The 24,356-nt window shown below is 32.9% G+C and overlaps 1 protein-coding gene across 1 annotated transcript; it reads left to right on the top strand.

Moving 5' to 3' along the window:
- The first annotated feature begins 1,612 nt into the window (after positions 1-1,612).
- Positions 1,613-22,465, top strand: LOC128988741 (collagen alpha-1(IV) chain-like). Its single transcript, XM_054410340.1, has 4 exons — positions 1,613-1,923; positions 16,555-16,757; positions 18,306-18,339; positions 22,237-22,465. The coding sequence occupies exons 1-4, from the start codon at positions 1,644-1,646 to the stop codon at positions 22,413-22,415; spliced, it is 696 nt and encodes a 231-aa protein (XP_054266315.1). The 5' UTR covers positions 1,613-1,643; the 3' UTR covers positions 22,416-22,465.
- The last annotated feature ends 1,891 nt before the right edge of the window (positions 22,466-24,356 follow it).

Below are 24,356 nucleotides of genomic sequence, written 5' to 3'. Positions count from 1 at the left end.
ACATAAAAATACAGTATATACTTTTTATATGATTCGCATTTCCTTTAATCCCGTTATTTTAAACCATCAACGAAGCCGAGTAGCGTAACACACTATTTGATATGAATGAATGATTTATTCCGTTAAATTTGCTACATATTATAAATGTTAGCAATTTTTTACTATAACTATTAAGATTACAACATATTTTCAAGAAAACAGAAATAAAAAATTAACAAAGCTTTGACCTTAATGTTAACTATTTACTAGCAAGGGAGGCTAAATATCATTGACATTCTTGAGCGGTATTGTAAATTAATATCCGTCAGTATTTCATCTGTACGACTACTCATATAAATTTCAATATTTACAGTTTTACAGTATTTAGTTTTTCGTGTTTTTGTTTTCTGTTCGTGTTATATGTGTTCTCAATACAATGACGCATCTAGCCAAATCGGATAGTTAACCTGACGATGGACTTATCCTACAGTCCGAAACTATAGTAGGTAGTGTACTACTAAAATAAGGATCACTTGACGAAGCCAGGATTTTATCTATGTGATAATGTCGCGATCATCCAGGACTAGCTTAAAGTAATGTGTAAAAATGTAGAATATAGCGTCCTATGATGTGAAGGTAACAAATATATTGATATAGTTTGTACCGATTTTATAACCAATTAACTATCATTAACATTAAATCTCCCATATTTAATAAATATACTTCTACTATACTGATAATTCTTGATGCGTGAAAAATAACACCTAATTAAAACCAAATCGTCTCTATGTGTTTAAAGGTTGTTTTTAAATAATTATGAGGTTTCTCGTTTCATTTGCCACTCACCTGACCACCTCTCTACATTTGCCCGCCTGGTCTCTCTTAGCACCTCCATCACATCCTCTGACAGGTGCTTCCACCACCACTCTCCTATCTTCATCCTCTACCGGTACAAGAGGCTTCTTGGTGGTAGAGGGTTCTAGATCTGTAGTATCTGTGGAAGACTCGTCAACGGAAACTTCTGGTGTTCCACTTCCCCCGGTCGGATTGTTCTTTTGTTTTAACACCCCTGTTATAGCACTCCCTACCTGAACTGCATGACTGAAGGTGTTGTACGGTTCAAATACGTCAGGTGATTTGGGCTGAACTGTTGTTGAACCAGGAAAGAGTCCGAATCCGATTATTCCTGAGTCACCACTTTTTAAGACGAATAGAAAGAATAAAACACTATTTTTGGACCACATGATCTTCACGAAGTGACTCACAACACACAGGTTGCTTCTGGTAGAGAAGGAGAGCAGGTGTTATTAATGTTCAGAATCAGGATGAGCAACTTCAAAACAACGGTACCAATGGACTACTTCAGTGGGGAAAATCAGGCGGAACCAGTTTTATTTCTGATCGAGATACCACAGAACGTTTCGTTTTAAGTGTGCATTAATAACGGTTTTGTAAAAAGATATAATTAATTATCCTATATTATAGGCCTATATGTGTTTTAATGTTATTTGTGTGGTATGCCTTGTTCGTACTAAAACCCGAACAAATGTTACAGCCAAAACAACCTTTGACCACAGAAAAACAGTAGATAACGCCGGGGTTATCAGTTAACGAGAGCATTGTTGTACATAAACACACAATCAACAAAGCTAGAAGTCATCGCCATGCTAGTGGGACTGGTGGTTTTACTGGGAGTCTACAGTGTGTCTGGGAATATATGCCAGAGAGGGTTTCAAGGCCCCCCAGGTATCCCCGGAATACCTGGGAGGCCGGGAGAGAAAGGTGACAAGGGAGATCCAGGTCTTCCAGGTCTACCGTCGGAAGTGAAACCAAATCCAGAGTTAGCTGAGAAGGGAGAGCCCGGCCCTCCAGGACTACCAGCCTACAGGGAAGCGGCGAGAGCGAAAAGGTTCTTGGGGCAGCATCATCAAGATAATGTTCAAGGTATGATTGTAATCTACAACTTTTAACAAGTTAGTATTAGAAAGTTTATGTGTAGCAGAAGTTTTGTGAAATTTAAAATATAACATATTAGTGTAAATATTTATCTTCAGTGAACCATAAAATGACGAGAGGGAATGGTTCACTAAATAAAAATATAATTTTTTATTAGATGAGGTTTATGTTTTATGATTATTTCCTCGTATTAATTTTTTTTCCTTTGCATGTTTTCTTAAAAACGAGTTAAAGTTACAAGACTAGCATATTTTGGACTATTTTGCATGTCTGTGTATTAGGCCTTAAAATTTAGATATTTTCCAAATGCAAGGAAAAATGTACTTTTTACAAATTTAAGAGATTTAATGTTCAAATTTAATGTTTACAAAGTTGTCTTTGTTATACACTTTTACAACCATTGTTTTCCATTACCACTACAATCTTCAAAGATTTTTATTTAGAGGCAGACACTTCAGTACTTATACTTTCTTTTATCGTAGACTTTGGATGCTAGAACCACGAGGGGTCTAGGAATCTAAAGCCTTTGAGATCTGTGTTTCATGCTCAGTTATCCTACTTTTGAGAGCACTGAGTGGTTGGTGTGTATCTATCTCTACACTAGATTTAAATAAAATAATTTATAAATAAAAAATACTTTTTAAGAATGCCACGTTTTTAAACGCACTAAAAAGTAGACAATAATTTATAAATATGTTGAGAGAATAAATGCTTGTAAGATTTAAAACGAAAAATGTGGAGCGCATGCTAATTTACAATTAACTTCACCTATTGAACTATTATGATATATTGCATGCGTCCCACGTTTTTTGTTTTAAATCTTACAAGTATTTATTCTCTCAACATATTTTTAATTATTGTCTACTTTTTAGTGCGTTTAAAAACGTGGCATACTTAAAAAGTATTTTTTATTTATAAATTATTTTCTACTTTTTAGTCTTTAATGTGGTTAAATCTATTTTATATGGCCTGTTAATAACATAACCAAAACCCTATTATCTGTAATCAGATGTTTGATCTTTACAGTACTTAGAAATCCTTGTGTTATATTTCTAGAATATTCCAGAACTTGTACCTCTTAACCTCTGCTCTTCGAACTGTCAAATTTAAGTATTTACAGCTGACTTAAATTAATTGATTTATTTACATTCTTTCAAAATGTAAACATGAAAAATTTGGAAGCCCATGGGGCGTAGCCCAAGGGAAATATGAAAATTAAGCTATATAATATTGCATTGTCATCCATTTGTGAGCTATTTTTAAGGTTTCAAGTCTCTAGCTCATCGGGGACTTCGTTTGAAATTGATATCAAAATTTGTAGGAAAGCGAGCTAATAAAAACAAGCCCATGGGGCGTAGCCCAAGGGAAATGTAAAAATTAAATGATATAATATTGCATTGTCATCCATTTGTGAGCTATGTTTCAAGTTTCAAATCTCTAGCTCATCGGGAAGTTAGTATAAAATTGATTGCAAAGTTTGTACCGGACAAGAAAGCGAGCTAATAAAAACGTTTTAATAAAATGTCTCCTCCGCGTCCTCTCGTTGCGAAAAATTGCTAATTATGATATCATTGAGTTTGTTGAAAAGATAAATTTTGAATGTGGTTTTGTGGGAAGAATGACGGAGGAGTTATTACTCTATGTTATTAAAGTGTGTGATTATCCTCTTATTTACTAAACCCATAGAATAAAATATTTATTCTATTGTAAAAAAGATTATTCTCCTTCTATCACTTTTCAGCCCTGGCATTGTGACTTAACACGACTAGTTTATCTAACAGCAATATGTATATTGATTGGATTGTGTAGTCTGTTATAATATAGTTTTGATTCTAGGGTTAGTCTTTCATTGAATTCAGATCTACCATTAATTCAGTATATTTGCTTGCTTAGTTTTTGTTTGAAAAATTTAATATATTCCCTGTGGCATGCAATTGTAGGTTATGCGGGAATCGGCCGTTGGTAACCTATGTCCAGCATCGAGGATGCTAACTAATTGATAAGTCAATTTGTATACTGCATATCGTAAGCGAATCTGACGTTTGTGTATCAATTTGTATATCAAAACATACAACAAACACGCTGCCGTTTATCGTCTTGGATTTTTTATTATTCTTTGTGTTACTGTACGATGTAAGTAGATATAATACCAGAATATGACCCCACTTTCGGCGTTTTAGAGGCACTTTTAGGGCACTTTTTATAGGGGAAAAATGAGAAAAAAATGGAAGAGCTTTTTTTGGCCACTTTTTTTAAAGACCCAGCTCTCGACCTATACACCCCTATATAAATTTTCTACTTTTGTTAATACTAAAAATCACGTCTGGAAATGGTGAGCTTTTTATGGCCACTTTTTTAAAGACCTGGATCTCGTCCAATACAAGCCTATATAAATGTTCAAACTCCATTAAAATTTCAAATCCACATCCATTCCCATGTATATTTTCAAAATCATGTGAGGTTTGTGCGCGAACTCGGGCATGCTCCCGGCTCATGATGTGCTCCCTTGGACATCCTTAGTGGAAATCCATGAGTTCTGGCTACTTGGGAACCCAAGCCATTTGACATACAATGAATTACCCTTTCTCCTAATTACCTTCTCTACCAAATACATGTCCTTATACTTGGTCTTTAACAACTCCTCTGTATAGAAGCCTCCCCTGATTATATTGCCATTTTCATCTTTCAAGATATAAGTTACAGGCTTTGTATTCTTAACTTCTGCTATTGTAAATAGTTCCCCTGTCCAATTTGGAGTATAACCTTTACTAAAAACATGTTTATACTTGGAAATCCTTACGCTATCACCTACCTTATATCTTGGCTTTTTAACTTGCACTACTTTAGAAGTCAACCTCTCATGCACATATTTACTATTCTTAACATTCACTTGGTTAGGCTTCATTCCTATAGATCTATGCACTTTATTATTATATTTTCGAATTAACTTTGGAAGTAAATCCAACCATTTATAACTCCCCTGAGCACTAAATTCTCTATATAACCAATTCTTTAAAGTTCTTTGAAACCTCTCCACAATTGCAGCCTTAGTTGTAGAAAATGTGTGATAGTGATTAATATTTAATTTTTTCATTAGTTTGCTAAAATATTGATTAAAAAATTCTTTTCCATTGTCAGATTGAATGTTTTTAACCCCCTTTGGTAGAATGGTTTTAATGGCTTCTGTAACCACTAACCCTGTCTTATTCTTTAGTGGAGCAGCATAAGCTTTTTTAGAAAATGTATCTATTAAAGTTAAAATATATTTATTGCCAGAATTTTCTCTAGCATAGTTTTGCATATCAACTAAATCTATTTGTATGGTTTCGTTTATACCCAATACTTTAAAAGACCTTCTAATGAAATTCTTTCTTGCAGGCTTATGAAGCTCGTATGCAATTTCATTCATTTTTTATAACATCATCCTTTCCTGTAACTCTAAATACATCACCATTAGCCCCAATCAATAGATTATCTTCCATTCTTTTAAATACATAGTTTTCTGGTATATATGGTCTATTATCTATATACTTAAATCCACTCAAAGATGTGGGGTCAGCAACTAATAAATCAGGATTATATTCCATCAAATTAAAATTTTTTTCTCCATATACAAATTTTGATCCATCGTAATGCATAGATTGTGACATTAGACAAATATCATCCAAATGTTCCCCCTCTGGTAGATTTCTTATAAATTGTTTTTTGGCATCCCAACATTTTTCTTTTTTATCAAAAGTTATAGTCTGTTCTTTTATAACACAGTCAGTGTCATCAATGGCAGGTTTAACACGTACTAACCTTTTACTATTAAAACTCCAATAGCCTGCTTCCATTTTTGGAACTTGTGAAACATTCACAGCATCTTTACTATCTGTACCTTCCATCAAATTACTAATTTTCTGTTTCTTTGCATTCCAAACACCATTCTCTGATTCTAAAAATTCATAATTATTATCGTCTTGTACAAATTTACCATCTTCTTTTCGTATTAAAGTCTGTTGTAAAGTGGGCACATCATCTAAACTTTCACCCTTTTCTACATTAGTAATTTTCCGTTTCTTAGCATTCCAAATACCATTCTCTGATTCTAAAAATTCATAATTATTATTGTCTTGTACAAATGTACCACCATCTGTTCGTATTAAAGTCTGTTGTAAAGTGGGCACATCATCTAAACTTTCACCCTTTTCCACATTAGTAATTTTCTGTTTTTTAGCATTCCAATTTTTATTCTTAGATTCTAAAAACTCATATTTAGTTCTACCTTGTAAGAAGACATCACCTTTTCTAGTTAATGTCTGTCCCAAAGTTGATACATCATCTACAAACTCCCCATCTTTAACGTTACCAATTTTACGGTTTAAACCATTCCAACTATCGTCTTGTAAATTTAAAGTAGGTTCACTACTAGCCCTGGGTTCTGCAGGCTTATTATATGGATTATATAAACGATAAAATTTATCTATAAACATATTTTTATTTAGTAAATAATTCCACTTTCTCTCAATTCCTCAATAATGGAATCTATTTCATTATCCACTCCTGAGTTACCGGCTTGGCGACTTAGCCAAAGAAGTCTTAACCTATCTACAAGCTCATTAGGATCATCCCAATAAATATAGTCTATTTTATTACCAGTCACTTGTCTCAAACCTTCACCAACAGACTTAAATAGAGGTTTAATTATATTAAGATATTTAGTATGTCTATTACTTGAAATTGGTGCACCATCTTTGTAACTCTTTAAATGTCCATTTGTAGCTTCCAAAATTTCTTTATAATTTTGCAAATCAGCCGGAGTATAATCCTCAGGTTCTTTTAAAGTTAACAATTGCCACAAACCTTTTGTCCCCTTGTAGGTTTTATTTGCAATTGTAACATCATCATTGGCAATGTCAACTTCCTTATTTCCAATAAAAAATTTATTTGCTTCTCGTCTAATACCATATGTAGTGTCTGTCATACTACTTTTACTGAGGTAATTTCCTAAATAGTCTGATGCTAAAAGACCAAAATCTAATTTCTGTGGGGTGGATTGCTGTAATGGTTGTAATCTTGGTATTATTGGTATTCTAGATGGAGTCATTGGGAGAATCTCCATTCGAGGCCTCTCTGTTTTGGCGATTTTTTTTAATTCTTGTAATGGCTCTATTAAAGGTTGGAATGTTTGAAACCTCTCTTCAGCCTCTAGAAACTTGCCACGTTTTAAAGCTCTATATTTCTCTCGTATTTGATTTGCAGAGTCAACCAATTCTTGTTGAATGTTTTTCATCTTTTATTTACATTTTATTTATCTCATTTGACAAAGGATTGTACTCAAACACTTTATCATGTATTATTAAACAATATGCAGATGTATTTGCTGGTACATTTTCTGCAGTTTCAATCTCTAATTTAATATCAACAATTCCTTCCTTCACTGTTTCGTTCTGTCTAGAACAGTCTATTACAATTAGTGGATATTTCTTCATAAACTCAGCCCTACTAATCATAGGATCTGGGATAGTATTATAGTAAGTCTCTCTAAACCTCATAAACATCTCATAAGCTTTAGAGACATCTCCATTTTCAAAGTCGAGATTTAAATCACTATAAGGATAATATTCAGAGTTTAGAAATACTTTGAGATTTTTTAACTTACAGTGATCAAATTCATCAGTTCTTTTTCGTGCACTATTATCCCTAGCTGTTTGGAAACCAAATATAATATACCTAGGCTTCTCCAAACTTGAAGATGTCTTTACTGACCATGTATGTCTTGTAGTATTGGGATATGATGGAAGTTCATGCAACTCTAAGCTTCTAAATGCAATTTGCAAATTTTTATTTTGCAATAACATCTTTTGTAATTGTAACTTCTCCCCATCTGATGGTATTACATGTGGCATCACCCATTGAATTGAGTTAAGTATAATTTTGGGAATTGCATCAGCAGTACCACTGGCTGGAGCACTAGTGGTTGTTAATATACAATTCAAATCATTTTTGGATCTTTTCAACACCAATTCTTGTTTGACATTTACTAATACCTTATTAAAATCCTCAAATACACCCATTAACAGTTCTAATGGCAAACAAGTACTAAACTTGCCACTTTTATGGAACTCTTTTAAATTCGTGTCAGAATCAAATGCCACATTTGACAATTTAGTTGTTTTATTGTAAGAGCTCAATATTTTCATAAGACTAGAAATTCCTGGGTTTCTTACAATGTCTATTTCTTTACCTGCGACTTCATATCTAATTTCATCAAATAAGAATGCAAATGCATTATTTATAAAATGACCTTTATCATGATTTTCAATTTCTCCCTTAATATACAGATAACTCCTACATGGGAGAGTTAGCAAATCTTGATTATTAATACATATTCGAATTTCATCAGAATTATTTATTGCTAAAGTGTTATGGGGAACATAGGAGTGATTTGTAATTTTAACCACACTATCGTCGAATTGGGATTTCCCTGTAACGTCTAGAAAATCTTCCATTTTTATTAATAGAAAATTTTAACTTTAGTCCTATTGATCGTAGGAACCTAGCATTTTGTATACTTATAGATAAATTCTTATAAATTCTCATATCTTTTTTATATGACAAGTAATTGTAGTTTCTTCTCCATTAAAGTCAATTGCCTTGTCATGCTGATCGGCAAATGTAATACTGACAACATCTAAACTTCTCTTATTTACAGGAAAATATATAATATTTCTTGGAACTTCAATAATTTTGTAGCCAGGAGGAGCTTCTGGATAAAAGCTATGTATGGTGTGTGATTTGTTTCCATTTAAATAGGACCCGTTTGCAATATTACATTTTACTCTAATCACATTTACATTATTAATGTTTATTTTATTTGTAGATTCAAACTGTACACCAGGAGTAGAAACACCTTTAAATCCCAATAAAACAGACCCTAAACATGGTTTTGTAAAATCAAACACGTGGCTAGAAAGTAATGTCGCTTTCATAGTTTTATTATTAGCTGTAAGGAAAAAGTCTGGGATTTGCTTTTGAATTTCCTTTGCAAGCTCAACCACCTCATATGTTCCTTCAGAAATTTCTATTGTAACTGGAGCTTTGTGGTCATAATAGAAAACATCATCACCTTCTCCAATGGTTAATTTGTTGCCTTTAAGTTTATTTAATTTTGGAATAAGCCCTTTGAATAAAAGTTTGACTTTAGTATTAATTAATGCTTCTCCATTTTTATGTATTATAACTTTAAGTTTACCATCTAATAACTGGTTTAAATCATCAACTAAGATCTCTCCCTTTGGTAATGTTTTTTTCTCTACTTTGTAATATGTTAAAGTATTTAGAGGTTTTTTCACATTAAATATAGAATTATAACTTTGAAAATCAACTAATCCAATTACATAATCATCATTTAATTCTATGGGAGGAAAGAACACTGACTTTAGCTCTGGCTCTGTACCCGAAAATGTTATAGTAAATGAATCCATTTTTATAAACAAAAATTTTTTATGAATGATAAACATAAAATTCCACAAATAGAACTATTTAAATCTTGTATTTGATCGGTTGTATAGAATATTTTATGTCCCTCAAAATATTTAATTACTTCTTTTGGAGGTTGGATTCCAAATGGGTCAAAATAAATTACAATATCTTTATTTTTACGATATGCTGTCCAATGTGTGCCAGATGAACTGTCTAAATTAACTATTCCGCACTCTTTTACTTTTGGTGTTAGATTTTTTAGCTCGTTTTTTAGGTACACCCCCCGGAAGTGAGGCACGTCTTTTGCAGCCTCTAACAGCTGGTAGTTGTCCATCTTTTTTATTAAATTTTAATCCCATTCCCATTTTTGCTTTTGCCTTCATCAAATTTGTCACCGCATAAGCTGCAGCTCTTTCAGCAAGATTTGCGTCATTCGCCGTTACTCTAGTCCAAGCTAAGTCTGCTAATCTCATGTCTGCTTTGTTCCGAGCAGCGGTATCGGGATTATTCATGTAGAATATGTCATGCTCTTTACAATAAGAGTCTAACTTATTTTTTGGAGGTACATTTTTGGCTAGATTTTGACGTATATTCGTTCCAGGTCCACAGTACCGATATGATGGTATGTGAAGTGGAAATGGAAGATTATTTATAAGAGTATTCAATAGCCCTCGACCCCTGTAAGGCTTTAAGAATAAACCTTTGCCTTTTTTACATGTTTTCTTATTATCATTTTTCACCATTTTTATTATATAAAAAATGTCTTTTATTCAACAAAAACATAAATTTAAAATAGTACATACTAAGGAAAATATACCAAAGAAGTTGGGTCTATTTCCTACCAATATTCGATGTGTTATTTGTGGTCCAAGTGGAAGTGGGAAGACGGTTGTAATTTACAATTTAATTGTAAGAAAGGAAGGATTAAAATTTACAAACTTATATTTAATATCTAAATCTTTAGAACAAGAAAAATATAAAAAAATAATTGAAATATTTAGTTTGTGTGACGAAGTGAAATTACACACGTTTACTGACTGTGAAATTACACCAAATGATGTCGAATCACAGTCAGTTGTTGTATTTGATGACATAAATAGTCCAAATATTACACAATTTTTCTCAATGGGTCGACATAAAAATATTAACTGTTTTTACCTGTGTCAATCTTACAGCAAAGTACACAAACATTTACGTGATAATGTAAATTTCCTAATATTATTCAAACAAGATGATTTAAATTTAAAACATGTATATCACAATCATGTTGGTAATGACTTTTCATTTGAACAATTTAAAAATCTCTGTCATCAATGTTGGGATAAAACTAAATATGGCTTTTTTGTAATAGACAAAGAAAGGTCAAAGAATAATGGCAAATATAGATTTATGTTTGATCAATTTTATAGTGACCAAGCGCAAGCGTATTGATGCCATCTTCTAGAATAAACCTCTTGTCATCGTCAAATGATAGTACTTTCTTGTTCATGGTTAAGGTTTGAAGATGATGATTTGTAGATTTAATTCTTGTCACATTCTCATAGTAATCTTGCCCAGTTGCAAGACAGTTCAAATAATGTTGATGTCTAAGGAGATGTTTAACTGTAGCACCATCAGCTCCTTTAGCTTTCTTCACCTCTAAAGCTTGCTTGTCTTCTTCATATAACCATTTTAGAGGAATATAAGAATATAACTTTGGTCTTAAACCACAATATTCATACATAATATGACCATCTAATTCGTCTTTGAACTTGCCTGTGACTTTTTTATTTTTATCAGAGTATAAGAAATGGTCTTTACTATATCCAGAGGTATCAAAATAGTGCAAGTCACTTTCTATTTCCTTGTAAAAGTCCTCTGTAACTATAGAATACATTAAAGAATCTGTATCAGTCATAAGAAATCTTTTGTTCTTAAATTTTGACATATAATTATAGTGGAAATCATACATTATTACTTTACTAATATCCAAAATGGTCATTCCCAAATATATCGGCTTATTAAACTTTACAACTAATTTATTTAAATGTATAGCATGTAAATTGTTATCGAACTTTTTGCTACAGTCAAACCTTGGATTAGTGACATATTTTGTTAATAGTGACTCATCCTTGAGATATATATCACGAAACTTGCGTTGGTTCATAATTGTTCGACCAAAGAGACTATTATTTAACAATTTGTAAAAGTCTTTTTCAAAATCATTTTTAGCACATTTGCGTTTTTCAATATTAAAATTAATATAGGGTGCAAGCCATTTTGATTGTCTAAATTTTAAAATTCTATAGTATTTTGTAGCAACCAAACCTAATTCCTCATATTTTTGTAATGCTTTATAATGTAAAATATATTTAGTTTTGTCATTTAAATTAGGTATTAATTTGCCATTCATTTTCTCAGGTGCTAATGGATAGTCATTATGTAAATCATGTAAGCTTTTATCGTATTTTAAATCAACTTCTAAGATATATCCAAACTCATCATTTTGATTGTTTTTGTAGTCTATCTCATTCGTCCAACGAAATCCATCCACGGGTAGTGTCTCACACATAGCTGTGGAGTATAGCGAGTTACAATCTAAATATATTAAATACACACTTTCTTGATTGGGATCATAATGTTTGCCCATATATCTATTATTGGCTTTAGCGTAACGTGTAGAAATCATACTGACTCCTCCTCTGATTGCACTTTCTATGAACAAATGCATGTCAATATCTTGAAATAATTGTAATTTTATACCAGTCATTCTAAGACAAGCTTCCCATGTTAGTCCTGGAAGTGAATACATATGTACGGGGTCAAGTTTGTAATCCTTTAAACACAGGTCTCTAAATGTCTCAAACACATCAGCCAGTAGCAATACATCTGTTTTAAGATATAAATCATGATATTCTTGTAAATTATGTATATTAAAATGGGTCCAGACATTTTTAGCATGTTCATATTCGATGGGAGAGATATGTTCTTTAGTTAAAGTACTGTAAAATTTTTCAATTGGAGGTAGAGACTCTGCAAACTTATCTGGTCCTGTCATATATTCATAGGGAAATACGCCTTTGCGTTGTAGTAGTGGATTGTCTATGAATCTAAATGTATTTAAATTGGAAGCTAATTTGTATAATGGAAGGGACAGAAAGTTATAGGAATCTAAAAATACTAAATCATCAACAGAGAATGAAATGTACTTTTCCATATCTTTGGCTATGCAATTTAATTTACGATTAAACTTTCCCAAGTGTTGCATAATTAAATGTCCATCGTAATTTTTTAAGTTATGAAAGAATACTGGTATTTTCTTTGTTACTTTATAGTTTAAATTGCAATCATTGTGGGCAGCTCCACGGTATTGGCCATTTGAATGACAATGTTCCCGTACCCTATCAAAATATAGAGGCTTTTCACAAATATGACAATGTGTTGAGTTTTGGAAAGATGCCTCTTGCTCAGGAGTCATTACAAGGGGGATATATATTGCCATTTGATTTTTAATGAAGTCATAAGTCTCAAACAACCTTTCGAAAAACACATCCATAACATTTTCGCCACTATATAACTCTTCAGAAATAATCTTAGAATCTTTTACTACGACAAATGCAAATCCAGATGGAGTATGGTTGTTAGAGTTTATAAAGCACTCAAAATCAGCATAAATTACAAATGGGGCTTTAAGTTGATATTTATAATTTTTAAATTGTAATGTATCTTGTTTAGACATTTCCACTCGTTGGACATCAAAGTTTTTACAATATGTTATATGACACTCCAATTTATCTTTGGTGTAAAAATGTTGTAAACAAAACTTGCAAAAATGCTTTTTACTGTTATCTTTTGTTGACCGTAGCATTAACCTATTAAAATCACGAATTAAACAGTAATGTGATTTACGACCTTGTTGTAATAATAATAGATCTATATGAGTGTTACTATTCAGTTTGGTTCTTCTTAATGGATATATAAATTTTTGGTCTTCAACTCCAAATACATTAACACTTATATTATTCTTTCTTTCAAATTGATCTATGTCAGATATTTTTACGGGATATTTTATATTTGTCATGTTCAACTTACCTACGTAGGGTGCATAGTTAGAGACTCTATTAGCATGTTTAGCATTCCTTGGATGTAAAGCTGCTAAAATTGACCAAAGGAAGCATTTATTATCAACATTCTTTATATTTAAAACTGCTTTTGTCAATTTAATACTTTTTGGTGTGGGAATGTATGACTTTGGAGTTAGGGGCTTATACTTGTAAACGTGCAACTGCCAATATTTAGTATGGTCATAAATCCATCCACTGCCTTCGGCTTGATATTTGTGTATGGAAGCGTCAATCTTTAAAAGGGCATTTTCAATTTGAGGCTTTAAATCTCTCTTCTCAATGGTTAAGGTAGTAAGGCTTCTAAAATCTGCAATACATTCTTTCTCATTAACTAATTTTCCATTTTGATCTATTGTATATTTTATAAATTTGATTCTCCTTACTAAAGTCCATTTTATTGGTAGAGGACAAGACTGAAGAGTACTTTTAAGTTCAGTTTTAATCGATTCACCAACAAATTTAATCATTGTATATGGACATTTGTTACAAGAATTTACATGTCTTTTAAAATGACCAACATCATTTCTTTTACAGAAATTACAAGTCTTATGAGTTTGTAATATATGAGATTTTAGAGCCATGTTATTATCACAGATTATATCACAAACTTTGCACAGTTTCACCTTCATTTTATGTATTACCTTGTAGTGGCGAATCAGGTTGCTTTTTTTGGAGAGCGATGCAAAACAATGTTGACATGTAGTCTTCATTTTTATATATGTAATTAAAAAATAGGTTGGAATCTTCTATATAGTAGAAATTACATTTTGACAATTTCAATTAATGAGAAATAATAATTTGAATTAGAATTTTATATTTTAATATTCAAAACAATTTCATACAATAAGATTTAGCAATTGTAATTTTCTAAATCAAAACTAAATCCAAAAACTTAAATAAAAAATACTTTTTAGCAATTCAGATTGCTGAGTCTACATATATACAGAGTAAGTGTTACCTATTTTAAAGGAGACTTGACAAAATTATATAGTGAATATAATTCGGCTAAGTTTTTAAATAATAACTTGTGCACACTTTTGACTCAAAGTCCCCCGGTGCATGAAGTTTGGCTAAGTTTTTAAATAATAACTTGTACACACTTTTAACTCAAAGTCCCCCGGTGCATGAAGTTTGGCTAAGTTTTTAAATAATAACTTGTGCACACTTTTGACTCAAAGTCCCCCCCCGTGAGTGAATTTGGCTAAGTTTTTAAATAATAACTTGTACACACTTTTAACTCAAAGTCCCCCGGTGCATGAAGTTTGGCTAAGTTTTTAAATAATAACTTGTGCACAATTTTGACTCACTTAAAAATAGTAATAACAAAATAAGTTATTTTTTTGGATAGAGAAGCAGCACACAGTTGACATGTAACTAAAAAACAAAGTTAGCATCTTCTATATGATGGAAATTACATTTTAGACAATTTCAATTAATGGGAAATAATAATTTAAATCAGAATTTTAAATTTTAATATTCAAAACAATTTCATACAATAAAATTTGGCAATTGCAATTTTTTAAATCAAAACTAAATCCAAAATCTTAAGTAAAAATACTTTTTAGCAATTCAGAATGCTGAGTCTACATATATACAGAGTGAGTGTTAGTTATAGAGAAGACTATGTTACCTATGTTAAAAGGAACTCGACAAAATTATATAGTGAGTATAATTCGGCTAAGTTTTTAAATAATAACTTGTGCAAACTTTTGACTCAAAGTCATGAGTGAATTTGGCTAAGTTTTTTAAAATAGACTTATATACATTTTAAGTTCCTTAGTGACTGTTCAAAATACTCTAAGTGTTTAAAAATAGACTTATATACATTTTTTACAAGTTCCTTAGTGACTCAATTCGGCTAAGTTTTGAAAAATGGACTCGGGAAATTAGCTACACTCCTAAGTTAAAAGAAATACAGAGTAGGCCTATGAGTACAAGCATCAATTACGTCACCAATTGATCCCATGACCCGACACGCGACAACATATTACAATAGTCTAGCTTAGATGTCAAAGACTTACCAAAACAAGAAGATCCAGGTGGAAGAGTTAGTGATGATTCCGTAGAATGCCCCCCTTATATACCACAAAATTGTCTAAATTAATTTAGAACTTAACAATGGAAATTGAACAAACTGAAATTGAACAATTGAATAATTGAGGTCAATCAATCAAACATATTTGGTAATTGTCTAAACCTGCCCCAGACAGACTGGCGCCAGACAGGCAGAGAATGTTGACAATTGGTTTTGATTGGGGTCATTAGGTTACACTCACAGTCATTCATTTGAGTCAGGCATAGTTTACACATAGCCATAAGCGTGCCCGAGTTCGCGCACAAACCTCACATGATTTTGAAAATATACATGGGAATGGATGTGGATTTGAAATTTTAATGGAGTTTGAACATTTATATAGGCTTGTATTGGACGAGATCCAGGTCTTTAAAAAGTGGCCAAAAAAAGCTCACCATTTCCAGACGTGATTTTTAGTATTAACAAAAGTATAAAATTTATATAGGGGTGTATAGGTCGAGAGCTGGGTCTTTTAAAAAAGTGGCCAAAAAAAGCTCTTCCATTTTTTTCTCATTTTTCCCCTATAAAAAGTGCCCTAAAAGTGCCTCTAAAACGCCGAAAGTGGGGTCATATTCTGGTATTATATCTACTGATGTATTTTTACACTATTTTATTTAGGGTGTCTTTTAAATCGTTTTAAGAAAACTGTCCGAAACCTAATCTTGTCACTACGGTATCCAATGTCAACCTGTTATTAGAAAGCAAAATCAGTTGATATTTCAATGGTAAAACTGGCACCTGGGTCCATGACTTTGCTTGGAAACCTTTAGGCACTATAACCACATTACTTACCCTGATTATTATTATTATGTTATCATTATTATTATGTTATCATACAAAATAACACCTATTATAATTTTCCCCTATCTTATTAGTAATTCTTGGCACATTTGTATGAATTTAGAAGTTCGTATAGTTGGATTATTAACTATGGTTTCTTTCAAAATAATAATTAAGGTTTTTTAATGGTGCCAGGTCCCAAGTCCAGAACAGTTCGTGGCGTGTCTCAGGGACTCCCAGGAGAACCGGGATATCCAGGAATGATCGGATTGCCTGGAATGCCTGGACGACCGGGAGAAAGGGGGGATCCAGGACTCCCCGCACCACCACTTGTAGTTAAGGGTCAAAAGGGGGAGAAAGGTCCCAAAGGGGAATGTTTAGAAGGACCTCCACTAAAGGTAATACTTCAGTCAACTTATGATATTTTTGTTGTTGTTCTTAAAATAAGTAAAATGGTCAGCATTTTATATAGAAATAATATTATACGACAGAAAATGTCGTTTTTAAGTTTTTATGTTCATTCATTGTATTAAAATAACGCGTGATCGATTATGTAAGACGATTAAGTTGGAATACAAACTACTAACCAATTGTAATTAATATTTAACATAAAATATATTATATGATTGGCTTTGTGGATTTTTTATAAAAGCGTATTTTATTATACAGCATTATTGTGATTAATGCTAGATTATCCAAAAAAGTTTAATACTTTAAGCTTTTCAATTTTTACTTGTAACAAGAGTAGTGTTAATCTTGTATTCTAAAAAAACAGTAATCTCAAAAACACGGTTGATTTTTTAAAAGTCTTTTAAGAACTTTTTAAAAGACTTTTTTGAAAGTCAAATAAATTTTTGGTTCGTTTATTTTATCATTACCACAGACATACATGGAACATTTTTAATGGACACTTTGTGCATCATAAAATTAATTTTTTGTTAAAATTAATCTTTAAGTTGGGTACCGATATTAATCGAATTAAATCTATCAATTTGGTTATTAACGTTAGGCTACATTTTTATTAAAATATCAATTTCTTTTATATTTTTAAACATAGTTGCTGGGTAACATTCAGCAGAAAGTATAAATGCCTGCAATATTATCATTTTACATTTTGATACAAACATAAATAAAGCTGGTAGAATACATTATTCCTAATAATCTCAAAATCGTACTTCTCTATATTGATAAACATACTTTTATATCAGCTAGTGTTAAATAATATATAAACTGAAAATAACAAAGGCACCTTAAAAAAGGTTTTGCTATCGTAGTGAAATAAATGTTATGGTCGGTATATTTACTTAAGTATACACGAAATTATGGTAAAATTTCAAATTTGTTAGTACATGATTATAGAGGTAAAAATAAAAAAAGTTTGTATGAACTGAATATGTCCTAAAAAGCTAAGATATCTGTCCTGTCTGTTTTTTTACACATTTTATCATATCTTATGAACCTCCTGGTATTAAATTCAAACTTGGCATGTGCATGTGGAATAATGACATGTATTTCGGTATTGAGTATCAAGTTTCTAATTTGTACCATTTCAAAATAGCAACCTTTTTTGTTTGTAAGGCATTTAGCCGTAAAAAACATAAATTTAAAAAGAAGTACGTATGTGTTTTAAGATATTTAGCCATAAAAAACTGTCGCCATTTTTAAATGGTACAACGTAGAAACTTGATACTCAATTCAGTAATACATCTTGTTATTCCACATACACATACCAAGTTTAAAGTAATACCTCAGGAGGTTCGGAAGATTTGATAAATTACGTAAAAAACAAAAACAGACCCACGGACAGAAAACTTTTGGACGTATTATGTTTGTGTTAAATTTTTGTTCTTATTTTTACCTCTACAATCATTTATACATAGTTTACCACAATTTCCGGACACCATGTATGTATTTCAGTATTGTAATACAAATCTTTATTGTTTCAGCCTGTATCTGTGCCTGTGAATAGACCCAAAAGAGGTAAATATTAGATCCATTAGGCAATATTAGTACAGTACTTAATGTAAATACCGTCCCAAAGAGCAGCTGGACCATTTCCCGTAAGCGGAACGTTAATGGTCGGAATAGTCTAGTTTTCATCTGAATACTTTTTAAGGACGTTCTAACGGTTGGAAATTTTTGTGAGCAAGCTGGTTTGATAGTAGGGCCCAAGGTCGTGAGCTCATATCCCCTCATTCACCAACAACGGATTTTATCAAAGCGTTAATGCCACAACTTTAGGTCGTAACGTTAGACTTATGTAAAAACTTAGCCTAGTTTGTTCAAAATACTTTGAAATTAATAAATAAATTCGTTTAACACTTATTAATTAATAAAAATGCTTTGTCGTCATATTGCAGCAAAAACAGCCGTTTTTGATTCATGTGTTGCAGGTTTAAAGTGGCATTTTTAATAATTATTAAAAACTATATTAGTAAACTATTTCCTACAGTTACCTAACAAGGTACATGTTCTCTCACTGATTTAAAAAGCAAAGTGGCCAATCCGCTCATCAGTGAGACAATGTTAAAATTGTCTCACTCTATTACTTCGTCTCACTCACTCCAGATTTGTAACGTGAAGGCACGAAATAGTGAGCGCGTAACATGCAGACAAGGTTGTATCATAGATAAAACATACTCCCTTAGGTTGTATGCGCGTGAAATACGTTGGCAGCACTGGCTGTAAATCAGCTGGTCAGCTGTTGTACTGTTGTATCATTAAATGTAATATTAAAAGTTCACTTCTGTGTAAAAATATGTCACGTTTCTTAAACAATTTATTTGTTTTATGGTAACTGTAGGAAAAGTATAATGTGCAACTCGAGTGCAAAGTGCAATTGCCTAACTCGAGAAACCATTCCTTACTCGCCTACGGCTCGTGAGTAGGTATTTCTTGCTCCCTTTGCTCACTAGTTGCACAAATAACTATATTTTTAGTCACTTTCTCAAGGTTGGATTTTGTCGGATTATGTATATATTGTAAAGCAAACTGAGTCGAATACCACTTCAATCGCTTGTAAAGCAATTTTGAACCAGTCAATGATAATTTTACGAGACTCTACCTGAATACAGTACAAAGGAAAACGTTTGGCAAAGACAATTGAACAATGAATACACAGAATGTATCATAGGACTTTTTGGAAACTACCACAACTGATCAAATAGTATAGTTATTTATGTAACTAGTGTGCAAAGTGCCACTATGCTGCACATGAGAGAAATGTATACGCACGAGCCACAGGCGAGTGTCGAAAGCTTCTCGAGTGCAGCAAAGGCCATTTGCGCTCGTGTCTCTCGTGTTAATCGTAGAAATAACAAATCATTCAAATACTAAGAACACGTTTTTAGATTAGGTTAAATCCAAGCGTTGAATGAAATGGGAACTACTGCACCAGCTGATCGTAGTCGTAGGATGTTGCCAACTTATTTACAAGCGTACACGTATTACGCGCCTAATAAAAGCACACTGTTTTCTGTTGTTTGGTCCCAACTTCTATTAATCTTAATCCCTCCTGAAATCAGTTAAATGATAAGAGAATGCAGGCAATTTTTCATGGATACGTATACTTAGGAAGAAACCGGCTTCAGAAGGTGCCAGTAAACTTCTTGTCGGGACTGACTTTAGATTAACAGGTTTTGTTTTTGTATGGATGTATGCTATGCTGTGAGGCTGAACCCAGTCAATGAACCTTACGTTGAAGTATTGCCATTTATGAGTCTATTCAGTTGAGCTAACTCACACCACAACCTAGATGAAACAACACTATCTTATTTAGAACTTGGTGTTTCTACAAATCACGATACTAGAATTTGGAAAATGAATACAGGCTTTTTCTGCCAAATTTATTTGGGTATCCAAATAGAATGTAAACTTTCCCCTATGAAAAAGTTTATGTATGGCCATATACAATTGTTTTATATGGTTATATTTGGTTTTGGACCAAATATAACCAGATATGACCATATATGGAATCCCCCATATATGGATTTTTTTTTAAATATATAAATTACAAAAAAAATAATTAAACATATTTTAACATTAAATGGTATCAACTATGCATTAAAACTATAATAAATACGTTAAACTAAAAAATTTCATAACAAAATTTGAAAGTATCCGATCGAGATTCGAACCCGGGAATCCAGCGTGAGAGTCCGCCCCTTTACACTACACCACAGCCACTTCATGCCAGCGTGAGAGTCCGCCCCTTTACACTACACCACAGCCACTTCATGCCAGCGTGAGAGTCCGCCCCTTTACACTACACCACAGCCACTTCATGCCAGCGTGAGAGTCCGCCCCTTTACACTACACCACAGCCACTTCATGCCAGCGTGAGAGTCCGCCCCTTTACACTACACCACAGCCACTTCATGCCAGCGTGAGAGTCCGCCCCTTACACTACACCACAGCCACTTCATGCCAGCGTGAGAGTCCGCCCCTTTACACTACACCACAGCCACTTCATGCCAGCGTGAGAGTCCGCCCCTTTACACTACACCACAGCCACTTCATGCCAGCGTGAGAGTCCGCCCCTTACACTACACCACAGCCACTTCATGCCAGCGTGAGAGTCCGCCCCTTTACACTACACCACAGCCACTTCATGCCAGCGTGAGAGTCCGCCCCTTACACTACACCACAGCCACTTCATGCCAGCGTGAGAGTCCGCCCCTTACACTACACCACAGCCACTTCATGCCACGTAGCTTAACGAAAGCCAATACGAATAAGAGAAGCTGTATTTGGTCTCGAAAAACAAGATTTTTCTTTGACATTTTATGTCATTTGAAGAATGTTATTATTAAACTACGTGACATTGATATTTGCTGCTGTTTGATAGCAAAGGTACAATTAATTAATTATTAATATAATATTCTCCTTATTTAGGCCTACTACACTTACCATTTGAAAACTATACGGCAGTTTTAAGATTTTGTCGTGTTATACTAATATTGTACAATAGATGTATGTACAGGATTGTGTCATCTGGGTTCAAATCTGGTTTATTACTTTACTACTACAGTAATACTTTAAAGGAGAAATGCCTATTTTATCTGCCCCCTTCTGTACCACATTTCAACTCAATCAGTTCAGTAGTTTGTGCTTGTGAGATCAACAAGAAAATACACAAACTCACAAACTTTAAGATTTATAATATTATAAGAAGTGTTTGAGAGTCCAGTTAGATAATCCAAATGTGGCAACAATTCCATATAATAATTCCAGTTATTGTCAAAAACTCATTTATACATGAGCATAAATGGAAAATTATTATTCCATATATGAGTAATAATTCAATACCTGGGAGTCATATATGGCCATATATAATATACAATAATTCCATATATGGAAGATATTTATGGCCATATATGGGCAATAATTTCATATATAGAAAACATGCATGGCCATATATGGACAAGAATTTCATATATAGAAAACATGTATGGCCATATATGGACAATAATTTCATATATAGGATACATATATGGCAAATAATTCCATATATAGGCTACATACATGGCCATATATGGACACCACCATATATGGATGCAACCACATCTGGCCATATATGCTTCCATATATGGTCATCAAAAACCATATATGGCTTTATAAAAACATATATAGAATTTTGATGTGATAAGGGGTACCAGAGGCTTAATGTTTATACTATCTACCAGTCAACCAAGATCTAACTAAATAGGGAACAGTCTTTGCTCATCCAAAACCCGGTGTTAACAATATTTGTAAAACTATACAAATATCAAAATAAAAATCTTAAATGTTCATATTACCCCAGTGTTGCTGAAAGTTAAATCTCTGTAGTCAAAAGTATTTACACAGATGCTTTTTACTACGTTGTTTTATTTTCAGATATAAACTTTTGTATACCTGGATTGCCGGGACCTGCAGGATTACCAGGATTTCCTGGACTTCACAGAGTTAAAGGAGAAAAAGGAGAAAGAGGATTTGATGGATCCCCTGGGCATGTTACCTACATCAAGGGAGAGCCGGGCGACCCTGGAGAGCCGGGTACTTGTGACGCACGATGAGATTATCAATGTACTTTCTCTCACTCGAATATTATAAACTTGAATTTTTACTAGTTTGCTTTTCCCTGTAGATGACCCCGGATCATCCTTGTCTCTAACAAGTGGTACTAGACATATTGAACACATTACAACAGGCACTTAAAACTAATGAAATGTGTTAATTGAACTCAACTTGATTTGCGATTGAATAGTATGCCACGACTGTGTATTGATGAAGTAATATCACATTTTTGTTTATTACCAATGGCTATTTCATAAGGAGAAATATTACAAATTTACTATTCATCGGGATTTTTAGAGCAGTTTTTTCTTATTTTAACACAAGCTTTTATGTAAAAATATAAAATAAATTGATAACAAAAATTGAAAGAAACTTAAATTAATGTATTTTTACATGAACCATTTTAGTGGACAGAAAAGCTCTAATTTTGTATACATAATGAACAGTCAGTCAGAAATAAAAACTATCGCTAAAACACTAATGTTAGGAGTGGTGTCAAATCGAGCTACGTTTATAACGTATATAGCTTTAAAGGCCCCGGGTACGATACGAGCGGCGAGCGACAAGCGGTAAGCGGCGCCGCTCTGACATGGGGTCTTATTCAGTTGCGTGTAAATTTGTTGACAGTGGTCACGATACGTCTGAGCGGCGAGCGGCGTTAAGCGGCACCGCTCATGGTTCCAAGTCAAAACCGATTTTCGCGAAAACGCCGCTCATGCTTCAGTTTGGCCTAAAATGACAGGGAAACAGCAGCAAACACGCGATACGGGTCGATACTTGAGGTGCAGTCCAGGGAATGGTTGTGGAATGACCAGCACGGAAGTTTCAAAACACTTCAGTCACCAGAAAAGTATGGGACAAAGTTAGGGTTAAGGTTTTTCTAAAAACTAAGTTTTTCTTTAAATGCAAACAATTGTCAGATAGCAACAATAGTTGCAATACGTCTTGCAGGTAAGCATAGGTTACCATTTTCGACTAATCTGACTAATAAAACTGGGGAAATTTGACGAGCGTTATAAATGTGCCGCTTGTATCGTAGCCACCGCCGCCGCTTACGTGCCGCTCAGGTTACCGCTCGCCGCTTGCCGCTCGTATCGTACCCGAGGCCTAAAAATGTAAGTTCCTTCTAATTCAATTTAGTCATTTTTAGAGATATACTCAGAAATTTAGCATAATGACATAAAAATTTTGCAGATAAGCTGTTAAAATTAAAAAAAACTGAAAAAACACTTGTATATCGTATAGTTTCCAAATAAACATAAGATTATACGCTAGAGTGAAATAATAATACAATAATGTTATTTATAATGTTTATTTATTGAAATTATTAAGTTGTTAGTACTTACATTCTTTTAGCAAGATTGTCAGTTGAAGAATGAAATCGTAGTGTAGTATTCTCAAAATAAACAGAAAGAATTCCTTTATGTGGTCTGTTTTGACATCTGACGCGACGCAGGAAGGTTGACTATAGATACACTACATTGACTCGTTCTAATTAGTACACATTGCATTTCCGCTTTAATCTATAGCTAGTTGGTTGTATAGCATAAAGGACTTATGTGAGCTCAGCCACTGACAGTGTGAAATAATGATTAGATTTGTATAAGCTATCATGGATTTATAAACTATCATAAAATATATTCCCCCCACAGCAAACCTGCAGACTAGGCGAATGTACATTTGAATGATTAAATGCTCATTAGAATATTTCTTTCAAAGCTGCAAACTTATTCCCTATTTAAATGGCATTAGGTGTTATGGCATTAGTGAGTACTTAAGTTTTCTGCAGCAGGGAAGTTTATAAAGATTATTATTATTGAAATGTTCCTTGCTACGTATGAAAAGAATATATTTGTCATATTTGATCAAAATAAAAGTAAACAACTGCAAATATTGAATTATTCTCCATAAAAATAGCGTAGAAATTTAAAATTTACAGT

The sequence above is a fragment of the Macrosteles quadrilineatus genome, unplaced genomic scaffold (assembly GCF_028750875.1).
Source record: "Macrosteles quadrilineatus isolate MER2022 unplaced genomic scaffold, UCM_ALF_1.0 Scaffold_3__2_contigs__length_128488019, whole genome shotgun sequence".
Taxonomy (NCBI): domain Eukaryota; kingdom Metazoa; phylum Arthropoda; class Insecta; order Hemiptera; family Cicadellidae; genus Macrosteles; species Macrosteles quadrilineatus.
Note: the sequence above shows the minus strand (reverse complement) of the source record. Positions and strands in the feature narration are given on the sequence as shown.

Coding starts and splice junctions, on each gene's coding strand:
- LOC128988741 (XM_054410340.1), top strand. CDS start 1,644: ATGCTAGTGGGACTGGTGGTTTTACTGGGAGTCTACAGTGTGTCTGGG. Junction 1,924..16,554: donor TCATCAAGATAATGTTCAAG/GTATGATTGTAA, acceptor TAATGGTGCCAG/GTCCCAAGTCCAGAACAGTT. Junction 18,340..22,236: donor TGTGAATAGACCCAAAAGAG/GTAAATATTAGA, acceptor TTTTATTTTCAG/ATATAAACTTTTGTATACCT.